General features: G+C 45.9%; 3 protein-coding genes across 3 annotated transcripts in view; 1 reads left to right on the top strand and 2 right to left on the bottom strand.

Annotated features, from left to right (window-relative positions):
* The window catches only part of ADAMTSL1 (ADAMTS like 1), a 718,478-nt gene that overhangs the window by 9,052 nt on the left and 682,105 nt on the right, over positions 1 to 27,321 (bottom strand). The window lies entirely within an intron of this gene.
* RPS6 (ribosomal protein S6) lies at positions 564 to 8,143 on the top strand. Its single transcript, XM_028712949.2, has 6 exons — positions 564 to 699; positions 1,544 to 1,675; positions 3,650 to 3,860; positions 5,481 to 5,627; positions 6,831 to 6,988; positions 7,999 to 8,143. Exons 1-6 carry the CDS (start codon positions 694 to 696, stop codon positions 8,092 to 8,094), a joined length of 750 nt encoding a protein of 249 aa, XP_028568782.1. The 5' UTR covers positions 564 to 693; the 3' UTR covers positions 8,095 to 8,143.
* The window catches only part of DENND4C (DENN domain containing 4C), an 84,247-nt gene continuing 65,351 nt past the window's right edge, over positions 8,426 to 27,321 (bottom strand). Inside the window, exons 21-33 of the mRNA XM_028712948.2 lie at positions 26,977 to 27,102; positions 25,569 to 25,715; positions 23,830 to 25,001; positions 21,312 to 21,492; positions 20,463 to 20,572; positions 19,280 to 19,455; positions 18,645 to 18,824; positions 17,467 to 17,662; positions 15,916 to 16,161; positions 14,917 to 15,034; positions 13,447 to 13,600; positions 12,822 to 12,886; positions 8,426 to 12,351 (exon numbers count right to left, since the gene is read on the bottom strand). Coding sequence (XP_028568781.2) covers positions 12,215 to 12,351; positions 12,822 to 12,886; positions 13,447 to 13,600; positions 14,917 to 15,034; positions 15,916 to 16,161; positions 17,467 to 17,662; positions 18,645 to 18,824; positions 19,280 to 19,455; positions 20,463 to 20,572; positions 21,312 to 21,492; positions 23,830 to 25,001; positions 25,569 to 25,715; positions 26,977 to 27,102 — 3,008 coding nt within the window. The 3' untranslated portion in view covers positions 8,426 to 12,214. The remainder of the gene's footprint in view (positions 12,352 to 12,821; positions 12,887 to 13,446; positions 13,601 to 14,916; positions 15,035 to 15,915; positions 16,162 to 17,466; positions 17,663 to 18,644; positions 18,825 to 19,279; positions 19,456 to 20,462; positions 20,573 to 21,311; positions 21,493 to 23,829; positions 25,002 to 25,568; positions 25,716 to 26,976; positions 27,103 to 27,321) is intronic.

The raw sequence follows: 27,321 nt of genomic DNA, 5'->3' as shown, positions 1-27,321 counted from the left end.
TTAGAATACATCTTGAAGGCAGCCCTGTATAGGGAAGTTTTTAAATGTTTTATTATATTTTTATATATGTTGGAAGCCACCCAGGGTGGCTGGGACAATGCAGTCAGTTGGGGAGGGGAGTACAAATGTGATGATGATGGAATAGGATGTCCCTAATTTCATCGGAGAAATGTTGCAGGATATGGAGTTATGCAACCCATGAACCAGGGAGATAAGTAACTATACAACCTTTAGAAGACATCTGAAGGCAGACCTGTAGAAGGAATTTTTAAAATATGTTTTTATATATATGTTGGAAGCCAATCAGAGTGGCTGGGGCAATGCAGTCAGATGAGGGGTTACATTTATTATTATTATTATGGAATAGGGCATCCCTATTTTCATCAGAGAAGCGTTGGAGGGAATGCTGTGGTTCCCATCAATTCCCATTCAGAATATGCAGCAGTCCAAAATTCCTCTATTTCTCCATTCCTTCCTCTGAATGAAAGAGTTTTATTCGCAAGACCACGGCAGCTGCCCACTCTACACTTTTTCCTATCTCTATCGACTCGCCCAGGAGCCCCCGCTGAGCCCTGACGGGGCGGGCCCTTATAAACTCTCGCGAGATCACGCGCGGGAGCCTCTTTGACTTCCGGTCCAGCGGAAGCGCGTCCTCTTTCCCGTGGCGGACCCGAGGCGAGCTGTGCCGGCGCCATGAAGGTAGGTGTTGCGGGGCGCGGAGGGGGCGCAAACCGCCTCCGCCCCCGGAAAATAGAGGCCCCGGCAGATCGAGGGGCCCCGGGGGGAGGCGGCGGGGCAGGCGGCGGACGAGGGAGCGCGGCCCCGGCGGCGGATGGAGGCCGATGCGGGGAAGCGGCGCGGCGGCCCCGGCCTCCTTTCCCCGCTCCGGAGAGGAGCTCTCGCGCGGTGTGTCGTCTCGCGGGAATTCCGCAGCGCCTGTTAACCTTTCAGACCCCCTACCCCGTGCGTCTTGAGCGCTTAGCAGTGGCGGCCAAACTTAGCCCTCCAGCAGTTTTGGGACTACAATTCCCACCATCCCTGACCACTGGTCCTGTTAGGTAGGGATGATGGGAGTTGTAGTCCCAAAACAGCTGGAGTGCCAAGTTTGGCCGCCACTGGTAAAGGAAGCAGCGTTTCTCGTGCTCGTGGAGCAGTGGTTCTCAACCTGTGGGTCCCCAGATGTTGGACTACAATTCCCATCATCCCTGAGCTCTGTGCCTTGCTAGCTAGGGGTGATGGGAGTTGTAGTCCAAAAACAGCTGAAGGGCCAAGCTTGGCCATGCCTGATCTAGAGCAGTGGTGGCCAAGCTTGGCCCTCCTGCAGTTTTGGGACTACATTTCCCATCATCCCTAACTAACAGGACCAGTGGTCAGGGATGATGGGAATTGTAGTCTCAAAACAGCTGGAGGGCCAAGTTTGGCCGCCACTGGTAAAGGAGGCAGCGTTTCTAGTCCTTGTGGAGGACGACGGGGCTCAATGCCGCCCTGGGGAACCCTTTAAGCCCCTTTGCAGACCCGAGTGTGGCTTCTCTCCCCCCTGCAGCTGAACATCTCCTTCCCAGCCACCGGCTGCCAGAAACTCATCGAAGTGGACGATGAGCGCAAGCTGCGCACCTTCTACGAGAAGCGCATGACCACGGAAGTCTCCGCGGATGCTCTTGGCGAGGAGTGGAAGGTGAGGCTGGCTTCATAAGGCTTGTTGCATGTGTGCAAAATGGGGCTGAGAAAGCAGCGGTGGTGAGAAAATTTAGAGTCTGTGGGTTGCCACTTTGGTTCTTGCCAAATGCCAGGTTCTGTGTGCTGCTGTGCTCGGGGTCTGCACGTTCCCCTGGGCCGCCGGTGAGCCAGGAAGGCTGCTCTTAGGTTCTTCTTCAAGGCAGTGTAGACAAAAGCTCTTGGCATTTCTAATCCAGGCGGCGGCTAGGGCCAGTCGGTAAAGAAAGGGGCATTCAAAAGGGTCAGGGGGCTGGAATAACTCCCCCACCAGGAAAAGTCGCAATGGTTGGAGCATTTCCATTTGAGTGGGTGGTTGGTAAGGTTGCCACCTTTGTTCTGGCAAAATACAGGACAGGGTGGGAGTTGGGAGGGTGATTTTTTTTTTAAAAAAAACATGTGCTGAAGTGACTTCCGATCAATCCATTGCAATCTATTGCAGCCTAATAGGATGGGCCCTCTGGAATCTGTTGCCCAAAGACATACACATGAATTTGTAAAAGTGTGCTGGGCTACCCAGAGCTGAAATACACAACCTTTCAAACACATGCAATTGGAGAGGATCCCTAATTTGGCAGAGAGAGGGGACCTGAAATACAGGACAAAACTATCAATACAGGATGTAGCCTGTGTTATACAGGACAGGTGACAACCTTATTGTCTGGTGTCTTGTCCAGAGGCCCTCATGGATTCATATTGAATGAGAACTCTGGGAGTTACTGAGTTACACATTGGGCCCATCTAATTATTCCTGAGGGGTTGTTTCAGTATTTGGGGATGAATTGTTCCTATGCTACCTGCAGATCTCAGGGATTGAACCTGGGAGCCTTTGAATGAATGCAAAGCTACTACTACCACTGAAGGCATGGGCCTTGCCCAGATGGATTTGGGTGCATGGTTGTGACTGCATCTGTGTTTACCCATCAGTCTGAGAAAGAGTGAGCTCAGAGTTTAGTGGTGGCATTGCTACTCCTGTCCACAGATCTCTGCATGTAGTAGCAAACTCCTTGTGCGCAGCTGCATGCAAAAAAGTGCATTCTTACCTGTGTGTTGATGGTGAGTTGGCAGGGAGTCTGGAAAATACTTAAGTTAGCAAAGCGATGGTGGGTTGGAGTTCAGAACGCTGCCAGGGAAAGTGGCTATGGGAGAGGTGTGGTGGTGTGATACAGCATGAAAATTGCCAGTAAATGCACTTAATGAGTCTGTGACTTTGGGAGTAAATTCACTTCTGCTCAAGTGTGCTAACTTAATTGATTTCTGCAGAGCAGGGAATCCAACAGCAATTTTCCTTTATGCATAGCAATCTTAGTATTGAAGCATCTGTGGGGAGCATGTGTATACCCATTTGCCCCAAAAGTTGAGAGGTTATGTTAGTGGGATTCAATTTTAGTGGAAATCAAACAGATCAAAACAGTGTCTGTTTTGTTAACACCCTTGTATTTGTGGGCTTCATGTTCATGTATTAGAATTGGTTAGAAATGGAATTAAGTGATCTGATTAAATGCCTGGGCAGGACATGATGCACTGGGAGATTGTCACATGTTGGCCCTTATAGGTAAGACATTCCATGTGAAATCAGTAGACTGCGCATCATAAATAAAGTGAATTTGCTTTAAATCGCTGGACTTGGCATTTCTTCTACATTCAAGACAGATTCCACAATATTGCTAAGCAAGCATGATCAATAGGCATAATATGGTAATATTGTAGAAGTTCTGGAACATGGTTTCAATATTGGTCAAACCAGGCAATCTCAGCAGGTCTGGTTGTTGATGCTCAAAATGAAGAAAGGCAATGTTCTTTCTGCCAGTGCAATTGAGTTTATATTTAGCGGCATCTGTTACCTGTATACGGAGAAAAGAATGAGAAATTGAACTTACACTCTTAAATTGTTCCCCCTTGAGAGAAAGGTCTAAGCTCCTCGTCTTTGTTTCAGGGATACGTTGTCCGCATCAGCGGTGGCAATGACAAGCAAGGCTTCCCCATGAAGCAGGGGGTCCTGACTCACGGACGTGTCCGCCTGCTTCTCAGCAAGGGCCACTCATGTTACCGCCCTAGAAGGACTGGAGAAAGGAAGCGCAAATCTGTTCGGGGTTGCATTGTTGATGCTAATTTAAGCGTCTTGAATTTGGTCATTGTAAAGAAAGGTAAGGGTTCCCCCCCCCACACACACACATAGTAAGGCAAAGGGACCCCTGACCATTAGGTCCAGTCGTGACCGACTCTGGGGTTGCGGTGCTCATCTCGCTTTATTGGCCGAGGGAGCCGGCATACAGCTTCCGGGTCACGTGGCCAGCATGACAAAGCCGCTTCTGGCGAACCAGAGCAACACACGGAAACGCCGTTTACCTTCCCGCCGGAGCAGTACCTATTTATCTACTTGCACTTTGACGTGCTTTCGAACTGCTAGGTTGGCAGGAACTGGGACCGAGCAATGGGAGCTCACCCCATTGCGGGGATTTGAACTGCCGACCTTCTGATCGGCAAGTCCTAGGCTCTGTGGTTTAACCCATGACCAGCAAGTAGGGCTGTACATTGCAGGCTCAAAAACTCCTGCCCTACCAGCAGGAATTTATGCAGGGGTTACATTCTGAGGCACTGTGTGCATCGGTGAAATCACATATAATTGAAACCCATCGAAAAAGCCTGCAAACACCGCGTTCCTGCCTTTTAGTGAAGTCTTTATGATGTTTCTGAGTCATTTCCAGATTCAGCATGTATACATGGTCATACACATAAACGGGGCTGCCTGTACTGTGCCCTGCCCTTTAAGGGTCTATCCTGGGTTTATCTAGGAATTTTTACTGTTGTTGTTTTATGTAGGACAAGTGTGGCATTTTACAGGTCCTTGCCTGAGGAGCATACAATCTAAATTTTTTAACATAGGGCTCAGCTGTACAGCTACAAATAAAATGTTTTAAGTGACACGTGATGGTGATGGCGAGCCTTTTGGAAAATTAAAAAAAAAACATTTTTGAACAGCTTTTAGATGTGGGTAGATTCTACCATAGTGAAGATAGCAAAGGGGAAAGAGGTAGATAATTTTGCTCTGGACTGTGAACTGCTAGGGGTCTGGCGTATTACATTTCCAACAGATTTATAGCTTTGATGGCAAAGTGTGTCCAAGAAGCTCACTTTTGCACTTGTTCTGGAGCAAGGTCTAGAGCTCCTAGGTTGGGACAAGCAACATTTATCCCCAGCTCTTTCTAGGTTTTAAATGTGCCTTCATTGCCTGATTAATCTGTGCCTAACTTTAAGGATGCCACCAATAATACTTTTTTCTGAAATTGCTCTTGGTAGCTGTTTAGCAGCTGTAATCGGTGCAGCAGCCTTTCCGAACAAGCGCCAGGAATAAATTTTCAGGCTTGATTACCCTCTGAGCAGAATTCAAGGTGTCATAAGTGTTTCAGAACTAACTTTGAATCTCTGATTACACTATTAGATGTTGGGGTTTTAGGAAATACTCAGCTTTTAGCTGAGTATTGGCTGTTCTCAGATCTTGGGTCTGAATGGAAATTTTTGATGTTGCTGCTACCAGTGAATTAAGGGAGGGAAACTAGGCAGTAGGAAATTCTATACATAGTATTGCCTGTTCTAGAGAGCAGAAGTTAATGAGGACTGGGTGGCTCAAGTTTTCGCATGCATTATCTTGAGATACTTGAATTTGAAAGGGATAGGAGACCAGAGTCTCAGGTGTGCAGGGCTGGGAGCTTGGCTTCTGCGTCTAGCTCTTGCTAAGAATAATCTTTCTGGCCTGGCAACTTCAGGTGAGAAAGATATTCCTGGACTGACTGACACCACTGTGCCTCGCCGACTTGGTCCCAAGAGGGCTAGCAGGATCCGAAAGCTGTTCAACCTCTCCAAAGAAGATGACGTCCGTCAGTATGTTGTGAGAAAGCCATTGAACAAGGAAGGTAAGAGGAAAGAAGATAACGTTTTGGTTACCGTACTTTTCCGTCTATAAGACGCCCTCATGTATAAGACCCCCCCCTTATTTTGGGGGACTTAGTTTTCAGAAAATGAGGGGAGGTGGCCCAAAGTTGTTGAGCTTCTTCCCCCACGCAGCCGTGGGTAGGAAACACTCCATAGATTGTTTCCCACGCACAGTGGCATCGGGGCAAGTTGTGCTCCAGCCAACCGGCGCACAGGTGGGTGCGCCACCCCCCCATGCCACTATCTGTGTATTGGGTGACCCCAGTTTTTTGACACAATTTTTGAGTCAAAAGACCTCGTCTAATGCATGGGAAAATACAGTATTTTTGTCGCAACGGGCCTACTAGGCAAAACTAGTGATCTAGTGATTGGCTGTGTATTCAGGTGCTATAGTGTCATTCCTGTCGGACTTGGAATTTCCACAGAAATGTAACCAGACAGGGTGGGGGGAATTGGAACTAGGTGGGCATTTACCAATCTGGTTAGCTTTCAGACTGCTGTCCAGTCAACAGACCATTTCAGCCACAGTGTTTTGATAATGGTATATGGCGACTCCACCAGCTGCCCATTTAGAGCATATTAGAACAAGTTCTACATGTGGCTCAACATAGATGTGTAGATCTACCACTCGTTAGGGGGATGCTGGCCCAGCCAGGATATGTCCTTTCTCCCTCCTTGGTAGTGTGGAGAGGAGCTCTATGTGCATACATTAATTTGCATGCAGATCGCTTGCACAGGCCTGTCAAATGTGTTTGTGAAGGGGGCAGTCTCGCCCATATGTTCCATCCATCCCGCATTGTTTTCAGATGTGTTGGGACATCTGAGCCCCTCTGCCCCTTTGAGCTTCAAGGGTGGGTGGGATTAGTAAAACAGGATGTGCGTTGCCCAGTACATTCCCTGTGTTATAGGTATTTTAGGTGAAGTTATAGGTATTTTATCACAGTGCAGATGGAAATGTGTGTTCTTGAGGGCAGGTGCAAACTGATTACAGCTTTTCCTTGCACATTACCAGTTACCAGGGCAGAATAAATGCAGAATAAATGTCTTCTTCAAGTCTGTAGCCTTATACGTGTTGGGCAAGTTTTGTTCCAGTGGTAGAGAAATGAGCTAAATTGCAATTGTAGATTCTTTGCTCTGGACTTGACAACAGCTGCCCTGTTGATTGTGCTCATGTCTGTTCTTAGGCAAGAAGCCCAGGACCAAAGCACCCAAGATTCAGCGCTTGGTGACTCCCAGGGTCCTGCAACACAAGCGCCGGCGTATTGCTCTGAAGAAGCAGCGTACCCAAAAGAACAAGGACGAAGCTGCAGAATATGCCAAGCTTCTGGCTAAAAGAATGAAGGTATACTTAGTTCTGCGCAGCTTCTGGCTTATCTGGATTCTGAGTCCACCCCATCCTCAAGGCACATTCGGCATTTATTTTTGATTACACCCATTAAGCACAATATGTTAATTACTGGCTGATTTAAACCAAGGGTGAGAAACTTATTTCAGCCCATGCATGGATTCCTTTCTGGGCACCCTTGCAGTGGCTGCATCTCAGTGGTGGGCAGGGTCAGAGGCCAAGGTGGAAGGATGATAATGCCTCCCTCCTTCTTACCTGGATGGGAGGATAGAGGGTTTGTGTCTGCTTGTAAGAAACTAGCTTTCTTGTATGTGAGACGGATGCCAGCCTACAGAAAGCTAGTTTCTTACAAACACACCCACCCTCTATCCCTTCATCCAGGTAAGCAGGGGGCATTATCAGAGTTAAGGCAAACACATTCACAAAGGGTGAAAAGCAGGGCCAGTATTGGCCGGAGAAGGCAGTCTCTTCTTTGGACAGTCCAGGGGCCAAATGGGAGAGGCTGAGAATCACAGAGCCTGAGGTTCCCCACCCCTACATTTTGAACAGTCCACTACCTAGCAGTATGATATTGGCATAGTTGGTAACTGACCTCTATCTTGGAAGGTGCACAGGTGAGAACTGTGGTAACAGAGATGGAAGGGTATGAAGCATCATTTATAGAACAGAATAGCCTTCAGGCCTTTGGACACCATGGTTAGTAATTGTGTGAGAGGCTCCTGTAGGCGATGAAGGCAGTTGCTTTTTGTGACTTCCTCCCCCCTTTCCCATTGGCAACCCTATGAAGGAAGGACCCTCCTCCACATGTTGAGGTTCCCTGATGCTGGAAAACAGTTGCCGTCCAACTTGTGGAGGATGACAAGGGATGTGGGGCTAGCGTTTCCGTTCCCATGCCCCATGTGAGAATGTCTAAAAAGGACTTTACAGAATGCAGCTGTGTCTTTTTGTTGCAGAAACACTGTTTCATACTGATGCGTGGTACCTTCTCCCCTCTTTCTTTTTTTAAGGAGGCAAAGGAAAAACGACAAGAGCAAATAGCCAAGAGGCGTAGACTTTCTTCTCTGAGAGCCTCCACATCTAAATCAGAATCAAGCCAGAAGTAAATGAGGAACTGTGTTCCTGAAAACATTAAATAAAACTTTTATGGTGAGATGGAACTGTTCACGTTATTTTTTAAAAAAGAGACAAATGCCCATTTAAAGTTTAATGTTAATATTCTGTTGCCACATTAATCGATGGGTGTGCAAAACAAATGGCTGTTTGAGGCCTCTCTCCATATTGGAGACGGGTGTGGCACTTGGTTTGTTATCTTTCTCTATGGTTGTCTGCCTTTCTTGTGGCAGAACCTTGGAACTAGAAGCCACTGACCCCTCTCCTGCTTTGGAGCCTTTGAAAAACATTGCTTAAGAACAAAAGAAGTGCAATAGACTAATATCAGACATTTGTACACTTTTATTTTTGATATAACATTTAACAAGTGGTTTCTAAATCACCCAGGGTACCTATGCAAAAGAGTCAATAAGAAACAAGCTTATTAACAAAAATATTAAGATACCAGGTAGCTCAAAGCACAGTGAATTGGTGACATTCAAATTCTGAAACCGGTACATGATTGTATTAGTAATTGAAACCTTCCCACCTTTATCATGAAATTATAAAATTTGACCTCAAAGCAATGTCACTTTTAATGTTAAAGACAAAACAATCCCTTTTTATACTTGTACTCCGCAGGATTCTAGGTGTTTTAAGGTCTGTTTCCCAACCCCCCCAACATGCAGCACAGTCAATGTGGCAGAATAGGAACAGAACTGTAGCAAACTCCTCTCCTAGTTTAATGTAGGGAATCCTCTAAAACACTATAAAAGTTAGATGCAGCCAGTGACCCCTTCATGCAGGGTTCTTATTCCTGGCCCCTCTGTGCATTGGCAGAGCATGTATAAAGACCCCCTGCTCCCCTTCTTCTCTTTTCCGGACCCCATGTGTCTGCAATTACAAGGCAACTGGACACACCTATGCTGGTCACCGCCAGAATATAGAAAGGAGCTTAAAAGGGTTTTCAAATGTAGCTAAGTAATTTTTAGTTTCTACGCTGCCACAGGTTGTGGAAAAGCATGGTATCTTTTTACATCTCACAGCTTTTGCGCTGGAATAAAAAGGAGCTTAAAACTACCCAAAAGTTAAAATTGCAGGCTGGCTTGCTTTGATTTAATTCCCCAAACCAGGTGTAAGCTTTTAGTGTTTTAGAAACATCCCGTATTAGTTTAACAGAGAGAGGACCTAATTTTATACTGCATACGTAGCATTTTACTTGGTTTGGTCAGCACAAATAGCTAGCCCTATGAGTAATATGCCTGAAGTCCTAACTGTTCATCTATTTCCATACCTAAATACATCTTTTTTAAAAAAATTGGATGGGGAAAATGGATATAAAAACAACTAAACTTTGTGGTTATTCTGTTAGTTTTCATTATTCTATAAAAGAGACTTTAACTGAACAGGGGTTTCATGACGCTTGCACTATAATTAATTTGCTACCATTAACTCCCAGTAATGATGTATAGTGGATAAGCTGCTGAGACATTTACTTCCAAGACATTTGCCCCCTTAAAATTTAACTTCATGTTAAAGTTACGCATGGTTAATATGTATGTTTCATAGAGCCAAACTGTACACGTGGCACTAGCTTTCCTTAGGCAAACTTATTTGGGGTGTAAATTTCATTGAACTCTATGGGACTTCTCAGTGAACTTGCATAGGATCAGCCAGTAAGTGATATAAATTCTGCAAAAGCCTTGCGCTTCTGAAGATTCTTTCTACTACCTTATTACTCAAGCTGCCACACATAGCTCTCGCTAAGCAACCATGTTATTGGTCTTTGTCAGCTGCTTTGATGGTTTTCTAAAGTGCACTCACAATTAACATGTTATCAGAAGCCAAATTAATAGCTTGCATTAAAAAAACTCGCTTAGACCAAATTAGCCCCCAATGAAATAAAATTTATAGAGAACTGTACCACACAGTCCCAGAATTTACGGACAGTTGAAAGGAAAACGATGGCACTTTTTAAAAAGCAGGTGACAGCTTTGTTATGGGTCCAAAATACAGCATTAAATGCACTAAATTGAAGCTAGCATTTGTGTTACTTCACTGGTTAGCTAGAGTAACATTAGCAGCTCGACCACATGGGAAGAGTCGATGCTGCCTTCATTCCAACATCTGCTTTCAGGAAATTAGGTTTCTCAAATTTGCTGGAGTAATAATGCAAGAACTTAAGTCTTTGGTGCTTATCCTCTGTTCTGCATTAAAACAGAAGTGCAATGCCAACAGTTCAAACACAGCGAAAGGTTTTTAAAATGTGACTTGCTTTACCCTAAATGCTATTTGTTACAGCAAAAGAATTACCACTAGCTAAAATGCCAATTTTTTTCTGCATAGTATCAATAGCCCAAATTGTTCCTGCTGATTTGCAGTAAGATGTAATTCAGAAACGGCAAAACTGAAATGGTAAGAAACAGCCTGCATAAACAAAACAAGAAAGGTTCCAAGTGCAGTCTTTCATACATAACATTAATTTACAATGGAAATATGAACATACCATAAAAGGTGTTTCGTAAGGTTTTTTATTTATAATAATCATTTGTAAATGAAAAAATGCATTGTATTTGAGAAAGGGGGGGGGGCTAAAACAGACATCCTACAAGCAACCTTAATATACTAGTCCCCCGCAATTTCAGAAAAATAGTGGTGGCAGGGGGGAGGAGGAAAAGTATAAGGGAGACACTCTCTGCCTACTGTGCTCTTTCAAGGGACGGCTTTCACATTTAAAACATTTCCAGCAATATATTTTGAAATGTGGTTTAGTGTGAACACTAAGAGAGAATCTAGTCTAAAGTGCCAAACTATTCTGACAAGTGCAAAATTCTTGCTGTTACTGGAATAGTCACAATCCTGCCATGCTGTGCTCTAGCTTAGCGCTAGTGCAGTATGAAAGATTACAAGGGGCAGAAAACCCGCAGGATCAAGAATATGTGTGTACGTTTTAGTCATTATCCACAATCCCTCTTAATGGACTTGCTTCATAAAAGTAGTTAATGCAGATGCTCAGATACCATGACATCATCTGAAGTGAAGAGGAGGAGGATAGCCATCTCTCTTAACCGTCATTAAATGTTTCAGAAAACATCCATGTGACCGTCAAAAGACAGCTGTGAATGCAAGCATTCTCCCCCTCTCTCTGCAACAAACTGGTAATTAACCAGAGATATTTAAAAAGTTAAGATTAAAAATTAGCCTTTACACTCCTGGTAAACATATATGTTCAAGTGTGTGAGTATAAATACATTTTAATATAGAAGTATTTAAATTGGACAGTGCAAAGAAAATGTCCCACAGGTTAAAAAGATGAGCAAGGAATGAGGCACCTGACAGCTTCAAGCTTTGCCCCAAAATACATATTATATACTTTCTTTTACACAAATGCTAAGACAGGTATATGTGGTCAATTTCCCCCACCCATATATGTACCCTAGATTCATTTACTCCCACTTTCCTTTATAGAGAGGCAACTGCCTTCAAAGCCACTCAGGGTAGGAACCCATCATTGTGGGGAGAACATTGTATGTACAGTTTGAGAATTATTTAAAGTAGTTATTCTATAAAAAGGAGGAAAATACTATGCTTTACAATAGCCACAACAGCTATATTCTTGCTACAGTCCAAGACAGTGATTGTTTTCCAAGAAGAAGATGGGCATTTAAACTAAAGCTACGGTTTGGTCTTTTGACCCAAGGGAAAAGAATTACAATTCAAAATGTACAAAATGTACATATACATGCAGCAAGTAGATATCTCTCTTTTAAACTGATGGATCCATTCATAAAGAAACCAGTGTGCTCTTGGGCTAGAAGACAAATAAAACATTCCAACATTTCAAGTTTTAAAAAGCAAGACACCAATTAAAACGCCAGTCTCAGTTGTCGTTCTAAACATGACGCACAGGAAGGTTAAACTCAATTCAAAAGCCAATGACTTTGCACTAGCGTATTTGCACTTAATTCTTGGGGCTGGTATAGACATCGGACTGTCACGGAAGAGAGTGCTACACGTATTCCTGAATTGAACGCCAACAGCTATAGCTGAATCCAAATCAACACATTCACCATTTTGTCCCTTTCCTCTGCTCTCTGTTTGTGGAGCTGCTACATGGCATCGTCTTTGCGGAGTTTATATGACAGGCGCCCCAAAGTATTTCCTGCACCACTCAACGTTGACACTGGGCGGGGCGTCGATCTTCTGCATCTTTTCAAGCACCTCGGCTGGAAGGCTTTTATAGGCAGCTCTGTACTCATTGTCAAAGGCCTCTGCAAAGAACGAAAGCAGAGCTTCAGTCAAGGGAGACGGAGAAGTTGTACCGACCTTTTGCTAAAGCTTTTCAACACTCTGTAAAACATCTCTTTCCATGCAGCAGAAAGCCATTCACAATGGAAATGGAAGGAGATTCTCTTAGGTAAAGATAGAATGCCTGGGCCTTTTTGAGTTGCTGGTCTTCAAACACACAAAATATGAATGCACTGTCCATTCTGATTCATCCATTAAGCCTTTCAAATGTAAACTACAACATTCCAGAAAAGCTAAATCTTGTTTTTAAGGGCGCCAAAGATATAGCAATTATTATAAGTTAGAAGAAACAATATTAAAGATTAGCTATGCTTTGCTTTTCCAGGTGAACTAATAATTTAAAAAGAAATGTATTTGAAGAGTTAGTTTCTGGTTACAAGAATAATGACATCCAATACCATTCATAAAACACACACATGCTTACGTGTCTTACCTATGTCAATATTCTCTCTCCCAAGTGAGACCAGGGACAGGAAAAGAATTTCTCTGTAAAAGCTCCTGTAAAATGCATGTTTAGAAATTAGACAAGTTCAGCCTTCCCTTTAGCCTATCCAACCACATGCTGCCTTGTAAGTTACACTACCTTACATGCAACTAGAGTTCTCACAGGTGAAAAATGTCACTGAGTGTGTTTCTTAGGTCAAACAGTCACAAGTTTTCCTGAGGAAAAAAGGCTTTACTGTTCATTAACGGCAGCCCCATCTGCATTGTCTTAAGAGATCCAACACTCGTCAGCTGCTTTCTGGGTAATGCAAATCACAAGGAAGGTGTTCTAAAAAGGCTCTAGATGTCAGTGTGACCTTTCATTATATAGTTGCGTCTTTGCAAGAGCAAAACAGTAAAATTTTACACCAAACTTCCATATTGATATACTTCTGCATGCATACTTGCCGTCTCTGCAGCGATCTTTGTCTCCAGTGATTCCCATGGAAGCAACTGCATGCACCTTAATGCAGGTTAACTTCCCCCCCAGATAGCTAAATATGCAAGGAATTTTGAAAACTGCCACTACTTTTCCTCCCCGTATTTTTGTTGAGTCAGTGGCATTTCCCTTTTACCTTTGTTGTTTCCTATCTTGCTTAGTTTTCTGCACAAGAAGATTGATGGGTTTCACAACATCATTGTGCTGAATACTCAGTTTGATGTTCTCAGCTAAAGCGACTGTTGCTTGTTGCTCTTCTGAAACTGCAGAAGGTTTCTTTTCTGTAGAATCTAGAAGGGCGGGGGGGGGGGAATCAACAAATTATGACTAAGAAAGGTGAAAAGCCATCCCTACATGTAAGTAAGGAAAACTACAAGCAACAGAGACTAAAGGCAGAGATGTAGAGGAAAGGAAGAGACTAGAAAGGGGAAGATGGGAGAAAGAAAAGATGGGGAATGAAGGAAGAAATACAGGGCAAAGGAGGAGAGAGGAGGAAGTTTTGGCAACTGGAAGAGGAAAGGAGAAGCAGCTTTCAGGCTAGGGATTACAGCTGCACATAGAAGGTCCCTGATAGGAAATACAGTGGTATCTGCTTGCAGACAGGATCTGTTCCGGAGCTCCGGTCAGGTCCCGAGGTTTCCGCAACTGGAGGGACCACTTCTGTGCATGCAATCCATCCAGTAAACATTAGATGATCACCAGGGCTAGCTGGCTAAATTAGTCCTATTTAGGACAGCATGGAGACCAGGGGAGAATAAGCTGTGGGATCCCAGAGCGGGTAATCTTCATAAAAATGGAAGGGAAGGAAGGGGAATAAAAGATCAGGCTAAGTTCAAGTTGAAAGCCAGGCAGAATAGTTCTGTCTTACAGGCCCTGCGGAAGGCGGTTAAATCCTGAAGGGCCCTGGTCTCATGGGACAGAGCATTCCACCAGGTCGGAGCCATCACTGAGAAGGCCCTGGCCCTGGTGGAGGATAATTAACTTCCTTAGGGCCCGGGACCTCTAAACTATGATTATTCAAGGACCCTAAGGTCCTCTGCAGGGCATACCAGGAGTTATGTCACCCCTTTCCTGCACAGCTAGCAGCCTCACCCTTTTTTTAAAACCCTCCCTTGTGGAGTGTTCCCCCAGTCTCCTCTCCCTTCTCCTTGGGAGTCCTCCAGGCAGCTGCTGTCTCTGAGCTGCCCCAGACCCCCACCCCAAAGAGAGGTGCCTCTCAGAGGCACCATTTGCCTGTGAAGCTTGTAGCCAGGGCTGCTGCAATAACAGCTATGCAAGCCTTTGGGAGGCAGAGACATGAGAGGGCATGGGAGGAAGGAAAGAGGGACAGAGGCCAGTGTTGCCTGCAGCACCCCAGACCATCATTCAAGGCACTGGTTGAAAACCACTGGCCTATTGCATTAGTAGATTGTACTAGCAACTGGCGTCCAAGCAGTTGTATCCAAGCTTTTCATCCACCAAGGCTGCCGGTAATTGGTCCGAGTGCTGACCCATCAAGGAACATGGGCAGTCATTTTGGAAAAGATGGGCAAATATCGATGACCGTCGAGCACAGGTGAAGAGTCTTATTCTCAAAACACGTTTTGAAATGTACACTTTTACTCACTGAAGTTTCTCCAAGATAGGTACAGAGGTTCCCCGGGCTCTTGGTGAAGATTGATATTGTCCCACAGAAGTTGGATAAACACTAGCTTGCTGTCTTGAGACAAATTTGACAGAGGAAGCTAAAAGAGAGGAAACACGCTTTCTTATCACTTTGCCACAGACTGAGCTCTCTTGCCAGCAGTTTTGCAATGGCGGGTGCACAATGCTAATTTCACCCTTTGCTGACGGAGTTCTCTAGCGAAGGATTAGAGCACATGGCCTCCTCCCATTTAAACAAAGCCAATTTCAGAAACAGGAAAGGATTTGCATCATATCCACAATATTGATCTGTTTACAGAGCTGGTTTTGAAAAAGCCATCGGCTTATGAACATTCACGAAAAAAACACTGTGTCCCCACAGAAACAAGTCGCCATCTTAAGTAATTGCATTTCTAAACTGAAATGCCTTGTTTATGTACTCCATAGCTGAAGCCGATTTTCTACATGCTCTGTTCACATCTTCTAAACACATTCCCCAAGCAAATCACAATCTTCTCTCCAACACACCCAAGCTATTTCCTAAATGATCAAGCTGTTTTCTAACTCTGCTTATTCTCTCCAAATTTGAGCACTTTAAATCCCAGTGATTTTTCTACTAAAGAATTTAACTTTGTTCCGACGAAACCAATGGGCCATGTGCCTAACTTTGTCTGAGTTGCACTTTAACTATCTATCTCCCCCACTATATTTTGAAATAGAACAATTGCTTTTTAGGGGTCGTCCTTTCTATCAGCAGCATGCACTAATATGCACTCCCCCAACAGACTTTGAACACCTGCAATAGATGACTAGCCTCTATTCAATATTGTCAGTATTTGTTTCTGTCACCAAGGCAAATGGAGGCAGGATACCAAGGCAAAACCAACCAACAGGTTACCCTCTTTTAAGGTTTGCAAGTGCAAAACAAAACAAACATCGCCAGGTGCACCTGCCGTGTTGGAAGTACCTGTGCAGAACTCACCTGCACGCCTTCATTGCAGTGCTCTGATGTTAGAATGAGTCCTGGCAAGTTGCTTGGGAGGTCCAGGCGTCGGAAATACCACACCAGGTTCCAGAAAATGATAGGGTGTTGATTGATGAATGTGGAGGTGTGAATCACTTGTTCTCCCTCATTCTCCAACAAAGATTCCAGCTCTTTCCTTAGTACCAGGGGGCTCAAATACGGGACGGACACAGGTAAAGGATTGGCCCTTTTGGCTAAGGGATCCTGAAAAACATTCAACAATCATTCATCTGCAAATGATGCTGGATGGCTTCTCTCACCAATGAAACACCTTGAGGTGTCCCTGAGCTACATTACTCTGAGAGCAAGTTGCACAACATAATGCAGCCTCCCTCAATGCAGCCAAGATGATTGAGGGTCTGGAAACGAAGACTAAGGATGAATAGTTGAGGGAACTGGGGGTGTTTAGCTCGGAAAAGAGGAGAGTGAGAGGAGATATGAGAGCCACCTTCAAATATCTCAAGGGGTGTAACATGGAAGAGGGACTAAGCTTGTTGTCTCCTGCTCTGGAGGGTAGGACTCGAACCCATGGCTTCAAGTTACCAGAAAGGAGATTCCGACTAAAGAGCAGTTCGACAGTAGAATGGTCTCCCACGAGAGGTGGTGGACTCTCCTTCCTTGGAGATTTTTAAGCAAAGGTTGGATGGTCACCTGTCATTAGATGCTTTAGCTGAGATTCCTGTATTGCAAGGGGTTGGACTAGATAGCCCTTAGGGGTCCCTTAGAACTCGATGATTCTGTTATTGAACCATCCTGACTGGGGCTGAAGGGAGTTGTAATCCAAAACAGTTGAAGGGCACCAGGCTGGGTAAGTTTGCAGTAATGCAAACTTGAGTCTAAAAATGACACACTGCTACAGTTCCACAGCTTTCTTTATAACAAAAGTTGCTGAAACACATCACCCTTAGAACATTTGGAATGTTTGCATTGCGACAGGGATTAAAACAAACTATACAAGGAAAAGAAAGTTTCCCAGCACCTCTTCACCCCTTACTGGTTTACTGTAAAGGTAAAGGGACCCCTGACCATTAGGTCCAGTCGTGGCCGACTCTGGGGTTGCAGTGCTCATCTCGCTTTACTGGCCACGAGAGCTGGCGTACAGCTTCCGGGTCATGTGGCCAGCATGACTAAGCCGCTTCTGGCAAACCAGAGCAGCGCATGGAAACGCCATTCCTTCTGCGGCGGTACCTATTTATCTACGTGAACTGGTGTGCTTTCAAACTGCTAGGTTGGCAGGAGCAGGGACCGAGCAACAGGAGCTCACCCCGTCGCAGGGATTCGAACCGCTGACCTTCTGATCGGCAAGCCCAAGACGCTCAGTGGTTTAACCCACAGCGCCACCCGCGTTTTCTGTACACAAGATAAAAGCCCCTGGAGAATCTCTTCCCCCCACCCAAACGAGAAAGCTAATGTTCATGACACTCTGTAGCTAGCAAAGGATCTCAAAGCACATGCAGTCACTCGCTACCAACAGATCAGCTTAACAAGCAGTTATTGCCGACGACTTACCACAGCCTCTTGCAAGCTGTTGGGAAGGCTGACGGTTGAGATGCCATGAGCCGGCCTTTGCAAGAGATCAATATTTTGCAGTGGACCACCAACGCTATGGCTCCTAGTCAGAGAACCTCCTCGTTGTGAGGCGTTGCTTGTAGCAGAGGGCCTGGGGGGGTTGAGGTTCCTGTCCCCTCCTCCTGCGACGCCAGTGCTTAAAACGAAAGGGTGGAATTCAACGTCACGCTACGATGGAAGTTTCCTAGGTGCATGCACCCCCTCTCCTCTCCCTGTGTTCTCCCCCAAACCCCCCCATCCAATTTGGGGGAGGGCACACAATGGGGAGAAGGAGGGGGTAAGCCCCATGGTGCAGGCAGAAGTCCTTCAGCCAGCACAGTCTGCATGCACAGAAGCGGCAAATCACAACCCACACACACGCAGACACGGGTTGCGTTCTGCTCATGTTGTGAACGGAGCTCCGGAACGGATCCCGTTCGCAACCAGAGGTACCACTGTAATAATTTATTACTTATATCCCGTCCATCCGACCAGGCCTCCCTAGCCTCTCTGGGAGGCTTCCAACAGGGAATTAAAAACACAATAAAACACCAAATATTTTAAACCTCCCCAAATATGGCTGCCTTCAGATGTCTTCTAAAAGCCAGCTGGTTGTTTATTTCCTTGACATCTGATGGGAGGGCGCCACTACTGAGAAGGCCCTCTGCCTGGTTCCCTGCAACCTCACTTCTTGCAGGGAGGGAACCAGCAGAAGGCCCTTGGAGCTACATCTCAGTGTCCAGGCTGAACAATGGGGGTGGAGACACTCCTTCAGGTATACTGGAATATTGTGAATCTCCTTGACATCTGACAGGAGGCGGATGCCACCACCGAGAAGGCCCTCTGCCTGCTTCCCGGTAACCTCACTTCTTGCAGGGAGGGAACTGCCAGAAGACCCTCGGAGCTGGACCTCAGTGTCCAAGCTGAACAATGGGGGTGGAGACGCTCCTTCAGGTATATTTGCCTTGGTCTCTGCACTTAACAAACATGGGTCTCTTGAGTACCACCAGATTGTACACTAGATTTGAGTACACACTGTTCTTCCAAACATTTTTTGAAACGAAGCTTCAAAGCAAAGCAAAGGCCGCATGAATTCCCCCAGAAACTAAGATCTGCTCTGTCTTTCTCTCTTTCGGTACCTTTGCTTCGCTGCGGTGCTGTTTTCTTCAGCGATGGTCTGGTTCATATCTGAAGATTCGGCAAAACTGATCAGATCAGTAGCGGGGCTTGAAACAGCCTTTGGCTCCAGAGAATCCGTGGTTAATGGAATGTTGCTGCTGTGCAAACTATCGCCAGAGGTACTCGGTTTCAAAAGCAAGCTAATAAGGAAACGGGAGCAAAAAAACCAAAGCGAACGAAAAAGGTTGGAATGCAAAATGTCCTATTTTGGGGGTACATTAACTAGTCAGAATTCACAATTGGCTTCAGCAATTAACTGTTATAGACTAGAAATTGATATAGGCATTACATTTTAGTTTTAAATAAAAATAAAATAAATAAATGAGAGCCACCCACCAATTCATTATCGTGTAAAAGATTCTCAGGCAATAAAATTGTTTTAAATGAAAGAAAAAACCTGCACACACTTATTTTGCTGTGCGAAGAGAAAGAGAAGCCAGAAATATAGCCAAAGGACGGTTCAGGTGTCAAAGGAAGTGAAGGAATGTCCCTTATCCCAACAGCTACCATTTAAATTTGCCACAAGCTACATATGGAAATATCTACACAGCACTTACAGGCCCTTAAGGATTCACGCAGCGGCAAATGAACCAACCTTGCAAGACCACGCAGGTCTTTAAATTCCACATTAAGAAGAGGTAAGAAAGTGCTTTTGCAAAATGGGCATGTAGTATTCAGATTAGAGTCATCCGCAGTCCATCCCGCCATGATTTCTTCGTCGTAAACTAGAGCTCCACATACACGACACTGAGAACAACTTGACATTAAGACCTAACAAAACAACAACAACAACTAATTACAATCGTTATGGGTTTTATGTATCAGAGGCTGTACGTGTGAACAGAACAGATGGCTATTTGCATAATGGGACTTCTGGAGCAGATTCTGAGAGTACAAGGTCAGCTTACAGGGAGAACAAGAGGAAGCAGAATCCCATTATGAAAGTGGAAATCTGCTTACAAATATTCAGAACTCAGAGCCCTTGGGGTTTTTTTAAGTTCCTCCAAAGCTTCTCCTAATTAACACATCTCAGTAGATCAATAATCCTTATTCTCGTAACATATTTGTTAACTGTTATTGCACAGGTAAAGGTACCCCTGCCCGTACAGGCCAGTCTTGCCAGACTCTAGGGTTGTGCGCTCATCTCACTCTATAGGCCGGGAGCCAGTGCTGTCCGCAGACACTTCCGGGTCACGTGGCCAGCGTGTCAAGCTGCATCTGGCGAGCCAGCACAGCACATGGAACGCCATTTACCTTCCCGCTAGTAAGCGGTCCCTATTTATCTACTTGCACCCGGGGGTGCTTTCGAACTGCTAGGTTGGCAGGCGCTGGGACCGAGCGACGGGAGCGCACCCCGCCGCGGGGATTCGAACCGCTGACGATCGGCAAGTCCTAGGCGCTGAGGCTTTAACCCACAGCGCCACCCGCAATTGCCTCAACCGTGATCCTTTGAGCATTTGTGTGTGGATGGACTATATATAGTCTGTGTCTGAAAAGGCAATGGATTCCATTTAGGCTGAATCTGAAGAACGAAAGGTATTTCAAGTCATCACGTAACTTCAAAGTGAACATTCTCAAGTGGAACTTTAAAGAGAAATTGTTGCAGGTTTTAAAATAGTTTACTTGATTATTGTTTTAAATAAAAAAAACTTGAAATGCTTTTTTTCCAATTCATTTCATATATTGATGAACAAGATCTGGTTCCACCAGGTACTGATAGAATGAAATGTCTCCAACATCCCTCAAAATAAATCTAGCAGAAGATCAACTATTTTTACCTCCATGGCACAATTTTGGAAGATGCTGGACAAACTGGTGTTGTGGGAAGAGCCATGTTCTGACTTCTCCGAATCCAGACCTTTCATACTTCTTGGAATCTGAACTTCACCTGCACAACACAAACGGAATGGGGACACGTTCAAGGCTGAAGATAAGGCAACAGAGGAAAATGTGAAGACAGCTTGAGAAACATAGGAACAACCGATTTTGGCATGCGGATAAGCCTAAACACGTATTTTACTAGGGAAATATATATATATATAGTGGTACCTCGGTTTTCGAATGTAATCTATTCCCGAAGACCATTTGACTTCCGAAACGTTCAAAAACCGAAGCACGCATTTCCAGAAGCATTTACTTATGGAAAATTCAATACAGAAGCACATTCGACTCCTGAAAAGTGTTCGAAAATCGAAGCATTGACTTTCGGGTTTTCAGCGTTCGAAAACTGAAACGTTCGACTTCCAAGACGTTCGTAAACCAAGGTACCACTGTATAGTCTTGATACGTTTGTGCTTTGGAGGATGGATGGCGGCTAACAGATTGAGGTTGAATCCTGACAAGACAGAAGTACTGTTTTGGGGGGACAGGAGGTGGGCAGGTGGACTCACAGCTGTCCATGGAGGCACAGGTCAATTCTGTGTCCAGGGCAGCTGTCTACCAGCAGGATTCAAGCTCATATAATTTACCTCCTGGTCTCCTCGATGCTGAATGCCACAAACACCTAACCCAGGAGTTTCTGGAATGGGGCTCTTCTAAACCTGCAAATTACCTGGCAACTAGAACTTTTCAGCACCTTGATCTCAAGTGTCAGACAGCCCATCCCAGCTAAAAGGGAAGGAGAATACCTGCTTGGAAATGCTGTCTCCCTACATCGCCACTGCTGTTGCTGCTTCCAAGACTGGTGGTGCTCTGGGCAAGTTCACTGGTGGCAAGCCCTGCGATTCCCATTTTGGGCGGCTGATTGACACCTAGAATATGATCTTCAAAGCCAGCAGCAAAGGTGAAGTCAGGTCGGGTGGTTTCTTCCTTCAGATGAAAGGGGAAGGGAGGGAGAAGGGGGGGAGAAATGACAGACAAGTTAAATATCTCTTATCGATGGCAACCCACGTTGCTTCTCTGACATTCAGTTATCACTCTAGAAAAAAAAGCAAGGTAGTGGACTTGTATTTCAATTGTCTCCTAAATGCCTAGCATTTGCAGCCAACTCACTGCAGACAGAAGACAAAGAACAGCTAGCAGAAGAGGATTGCCAGAAGGAATTTGGAGGCACACAGCTATGAGGGCACAGAACTGGGAAACTTAACTTTGCTTGAGGGGGTGAAATGGCCATAATATATAGACAGAATATGCAGCCAGGCTGCAATGACCTTCTTTAGTTGCGTCTATGGGTTTGAGCACAGCTGGTGGAATTCTGGGCCATCTTCCCCATCCCTCTGTACAGCAGGCTGTTCACAGAACAAACTGCTTTTGAAATTCTTTGCCATTTTAAAAAGGAGTAGACCTCACAGTATAGGGGGCTCTTTTTTGAAACCCCATATCCAAAGTTCCCTCCTCTGGGGAAGGTCTAGCAGCTGACGTCAGGGGTAGAACAGCCGCTGCTGCTGCTTCTGCACAGCCAGCTGTGGAAGCCATCTTGTCCCTCTGGTCCACGCATGCGAGCCAGCGGGACATCGTGGTTCCACCGTGGACCAGCACAGCTGAAGGGACGGCTTGCAGAGCAGACACGCAGGGCAGCTTCTTCCCTGCACTTGTGCCAGTCAAGAAGCCACATGAGCTGGAGAGAAGGGGAGGCTTCCATAGCCAGTGGCGTAGCGTGGGTTGTCAGCACCCAGGGCAAGGCAAGTAATTTGCGCCCCCCAACCTGTGGATTTGCGCCCCCTAACCCTAACCCCCAGATGTTGCGCCCGGTGCGGCCGGCCCCCCCTGCACCCCCCACACTACGCCACTGTCCATAGCTGATGGACGGGGAAGCAGCGGCTGCAGCCTGCAAATCGGCTGTTAGGCAGGTAAAAAGGTAAAGGTAAAGGACAGGGGTCAGCAAGGCTTAACTTGCCTGGGCCGGTTCACTGCTGCGGAGCCCCCTCCGTGGGCCGGATTGCGTGTGCGCCCGCGATTTCCGGCATCTGCGTCTGCGCAGATGCAATTTCAGGTGCTGCAAAAGCGAGTCCCTGCGTTGTGCTGCACCAGTTTAGCGCAGCTCATGGGGACTCTCCGAGCAAGCCGCTCGTGGGCCGGTAAAACGACCCCGGTGGGCTGTTTGTGGCCCATGGGCCTTAGGTTGCCAACCCCTGGTAAAGGACCTCTGGATGGTTAAGTCCAGTCAAAGGCGACTATGGGGTTGCGGCGCTCATCTCGTTTTCAGGCCGAGGGAGCCTGCGTTTGTCCACAGACAGCTTTCTGGGTCATGTGACCAGCAAGACTACACCGCTTCTGGTTCACGGAGAACCGTGACAGAAACCAGAGCGCACGGAAACGCCGTTTACCTTCCCGCCGCAGAGGTACCTATTTATCTACTTGTGCTGGTATACTTTCAAATTGCTAGGTTGGCAAGAGCTGGGACAGAGCAACAGGAGCTCACCCCACCATGCAGATTCGAAGCGCTGACCTTCCAATCAGCAAGCCCAAGAGGTTCAGTGGTTTAGACCACAGCGCCACCCGTGTCCCAAGGAGGCCTCAGCAAAGCCCTGATATGCCTCCAGCTCATGAGGAGACCCTCCTCAGAGCCCAAAGAGGATTTTCTCTTCTTTTGGGATTCAGAAAGCGCCTCCGCACAAGGCAGGAGAACTCTCCCGGGCGCTTCCAATATATGCAATTTCACGCTATTACACACATGGAAGAGCAGAATGTAACTCCCACAAAAATTGGGAGTTGCCTGTAAAGGGCAAGCTATCGCCAGGCTCCTAGAAACTGTTACAAATATATATAAATTCAAGATGGGAAAAAGAAAGAGTCCCTGCCAGAGAGGAATGGCAAACTAAGCTGATGGACTATGCCAAAATGGCAAAACTGATGGGAAAGCTCAGGAATCAAGAAGAAAACAACTAAAAAACTTTTTAAAAATGGGTAAAATTCATAATATATTTAGGAGATCATTGCAAGCAGATGAAAACAGCAGGATTTTAACCTCACTTGGAATATAACAAACGTTTTGGATAATACAGATTGATATAAAATATAGACTTAATAATATACGGTTTCAAATATTGACAACAGGACCCATGAAGGGGATGGGGGTGGGTCTTGAGATTCAGAGGATCTCTATATATGGATATGGATATGGATTGTTATAAAATTATATTTGTAAACCAAATAAAAATGGTTTTTTAAAAAAATAAAAAATAAAACAAACAAATTCAAACTTACCTCATCGTCTGAATAGCTGTATGCTGAGGACACAGCACCCCACACTTTGCTGGCGACATGAGCTGCTTGTTTCATTCCAGACTTCAGGACGTCCATTTTAGGTCCCGATAATATGTGGTCTAGCTTCAGACCAGACAGAGTTGTGACGACCGTGCCCAACGATGCCTGCGGCGAAGTTTTACCCAAGCCCGTCAAAGATGTCGACCGTTCTTTTTGGCTACGCGAAAGGGCCAGTTGTTTGGGTCTCCCGGTGAACGTTTTGGACCTGGAGACGGCAGGGCTCTTCCGGCTCGCGTTCGGAACCTGGGCTGGCGGAGCGGAATCAGAGGGCAAGCTCGACCTCCTCTCGAGAGAAGGGCCTAGGAGAGATGGGGAGGCTGCCTCTTGGCCCACGCCGTCTGGCCTGTGGAGCTCCATGCTGGAAGATTTGCTGCCGAGGGGACTTTTCAGGTTCATGTAGCTTTCGATCTCGTCGGCCAGGTTGCGCGCCACGACCGGCGACATCAACTTTTCCTCCTCTTCGGCGGGTTTGGGCTCTGCGGTCTCGGTTGCCAGCAAAGACAAAGGGTCCAAGCCCACTTGAACGTCCTCTCGCTCAACAGGCCTGGCCACGCCATATAAACTACTTCTCTTGTTCGCTGCGTCTTTGGGTTCCGCCTGCTCCGTTTGGGGCTGCGCGGTTTCAAGAGGTTTGGGGTTGGTGATCTCCGCTTTGGCCGTGTGGTCGTCGTGCCCGTTTTCAAGCTGCTCCTGCCCTTCCTCGGGCTCCTCCAGAACAGGGGACGACCTAGACTCTGCTTCCCAAATATTTTCGCTCGCACGAGTCCTAGTCGTGTCTGTGGCAGAGAAGAACAGCCCGCCACCTGCGGTGTCAAAGCTGTGGGGTTTGTTCATGTGGGGCGGCGGTGACGTTTTGGTCCCGGACAGAGCCGCCGTAAGAATCTTTGCATCCGCGCCCATCATGATGGCTACGTCGCTGGTATTCAAATCCAGGCTGCTCTTCTTCCGCAACATGCCTGCCCTGCTTTCGGAGCTGAAGCTGCAGCTCCTTTCTGAAAAAAGCTTCTGTTTTTTATTCCCTTTTTCGCTGGTTCTCTTGGGAGAAGTGTTGCTGTCAAACACAGAATCTTCAACAGTATCCTGAGCTATGAAAAGAGGACTGGATCCCGTTCCTTTAAACATACAAAGAACGTGAGCATGAATAAAACAATGCATCGATTCCGGGAATGCAAAAATGATGAATGCAAAATGCATGAAAAGCACAGGAGAATACAAAAGAGGGACCACAAAAAAACATAAAAGCAAAATAATTTGATGAGCTGGCTGGCTAAACTGCACATTACATTCAACATGCTTTTCCAAGAAGCATATTAAAGTTGGACACTTTCAAAATAAAAACAGTTACAGTCCTAAACCTCTCGCTGGGCAAGGGTACTGGAAAGTTCAGAAGGGACCTACCTGCCAAATTAGTATTTTTTAATGCAGGGCTTAATTCTGTACAAACGTTGCTAGAGATTTATTTCTCTCCCTCCTCCACTGCAAGAAATCCCAGATGTCTGGCAAAACTTTTCAGCGAGAGAAAAGGCATTCTGCATATACCCACAAGCGCTGGTCTTTATTATTCCTATACACATTCCAGCACCTGACACATCAAAGACGTTTTCTTGGGCAGGATCAGGCTTGCCTAACTGGCCATCCGTTTTATAGCTACAATAACCAAAGTGTGTTCACTAACTCACCGCTGCTGCTCTTCCTGCCGGTGCTATCAAAAACACAAGAGGGAATCTTGACGATGCTGCTAGACGGGTGCAAAGATACTTCAACCGGACTGTGTGGTTCTGCATGATGATGTGGCTTTTCAACAGACTCACCGGCAACGCAAAATTCTTCAAAAGGGAAGGGAGAGAGGGCAAAGAGTTAAATGCTCTGCCAGTAAAACAGAAGCTCAAAACCAGTGCATTGCAGCAAAGAAGTATCATTTCTACCATTTTATAAAATGGATTTTAGGCCAGGCCAATACTTTTCTGGCACTTACAGTTAGCCAAATATTTAAATTTAAACCACTTTGAGGTGTTTTGTTTTTTACAACCAAGCGGTGCATAACTTTAATCAAACAAAACAGAGTTTAATTCCATACACTCTCTCACACAAAAGGTAACATTTTAAACAGGGGGGGGGGGGGACAGGGAATAGTGGCTGCAAATGAAATTGATGACAGCACCCTAGAACAGCCCAAAGACTTCCCTGAAAAGCCAACTTTTGGCTGCAGACAAAAAAGGCCAGCGATGAGGAGATGCAAGACCTCTTTGGAGAGGGTATTCCACAATTTAGGACATGTACTTGCTAAGCATCCTCACCCTCAGTATTTCACATAGCAGACAGATTGTTGGTAGTCGCTCAGTCAGGACTAGCAGCTCTGGGTACCGACCTCAGCCCACATTCCAGCAAGCGGACCCACTGCCAAACTCACCCACCCCCAGCCCAGGGCCCTTGCTGCTTCTCCTTGTTGTTGCTACCTGTTTCCCCATCCCCTTCAGGTGAGTGAGCAGTGGCAAGAGTGAGCACTTTCCCCTATGCTCCTTTCTGCCCTGAAATTCCCAGCTCTCGATGCACAAGGGTCTCTGACAGCTATGTTGCACAGAGAGCGTCACCAATGAAAGAGAAGGCTCAAATCGGCTGGACTTCTCCTGGCTATGTACAGTGGTACCTCGGGTTACATACGCTTCAGGTTACACACGCTTCAGGTTACAGACTCCGCTGACCCAGAAATAGTACCTCAGGTTAAGAACTTTGCTTCAGGATGAGAACAGAAATTGTGCTCCGGTGGCGCGGCAGCAGCTAGAGGCCCCATTAGCTAAAGTGGTGCTTCACGTTAAGAACAGTTTCAGGTTAAGAACGGACCTCCGGAACGAATTAAGTACTTAACCCAAGGTACCACTGTACTGCTATTAAAAAGCACAGCCTAGCGAACTCTAGCTGCACTTTATTAATTGTTTGTTTCTCCAACCTTTTTATTCTGAAAGATTCAGGTGGAGGCTGTAAACATACTGAACGTGTGCTTTCCCTAGCAAGATCAAAAACGCACAAGGTCCGTTTGCTTTACTTAATAAAGCACCACTAAATCGAATAAAATTGTCAACGCCATACCTCCAATTAAGTCGTCAGCTTTGGCAACAAGCGCTTTTTCTACAAGCGTATCTGTTGTATGAAGACTGTCTGTATCATCCTTTACAAGTTCATCTTTAGAACCATAACCCTGATCGGACTGAGCACCTGCAGGGAGGAAAAATGCAACAGACATTCTAGCAAATTATTTCCCAATTGGCAAGCCCACATTTGATGTTTTACATTACTGGGGGAGGGGGGGGGACTCTTGGTGCCTTGCACACAAAAATTACCCTCACATAATATCTGGAGTGCGAAGGGGAAAGAGCGGCAGCAGAGACAGAATGAAAAGGTTTGTTTGATCTGCAGAGCGAATTTTCAGCAGGA

This window comes from Podarcis muralis, chromosome 17, assembly GCF_964188315.1.
Source record: "Podarcis muralis chromosome 17, rPodMur119.hap1.1, whole genome shotgun sequence".
NCBI classification, from domain to species: Eukaryota; Metazoa; Chordata; class Lepidosauria; order Squamata; family Lacertidae; genus Podarcis; species Podarcis muralis.
Note: the sequence above shows the minus strand (reverse complement) of the source record. Positions and strands in the feature narration are given on the sequence as shown.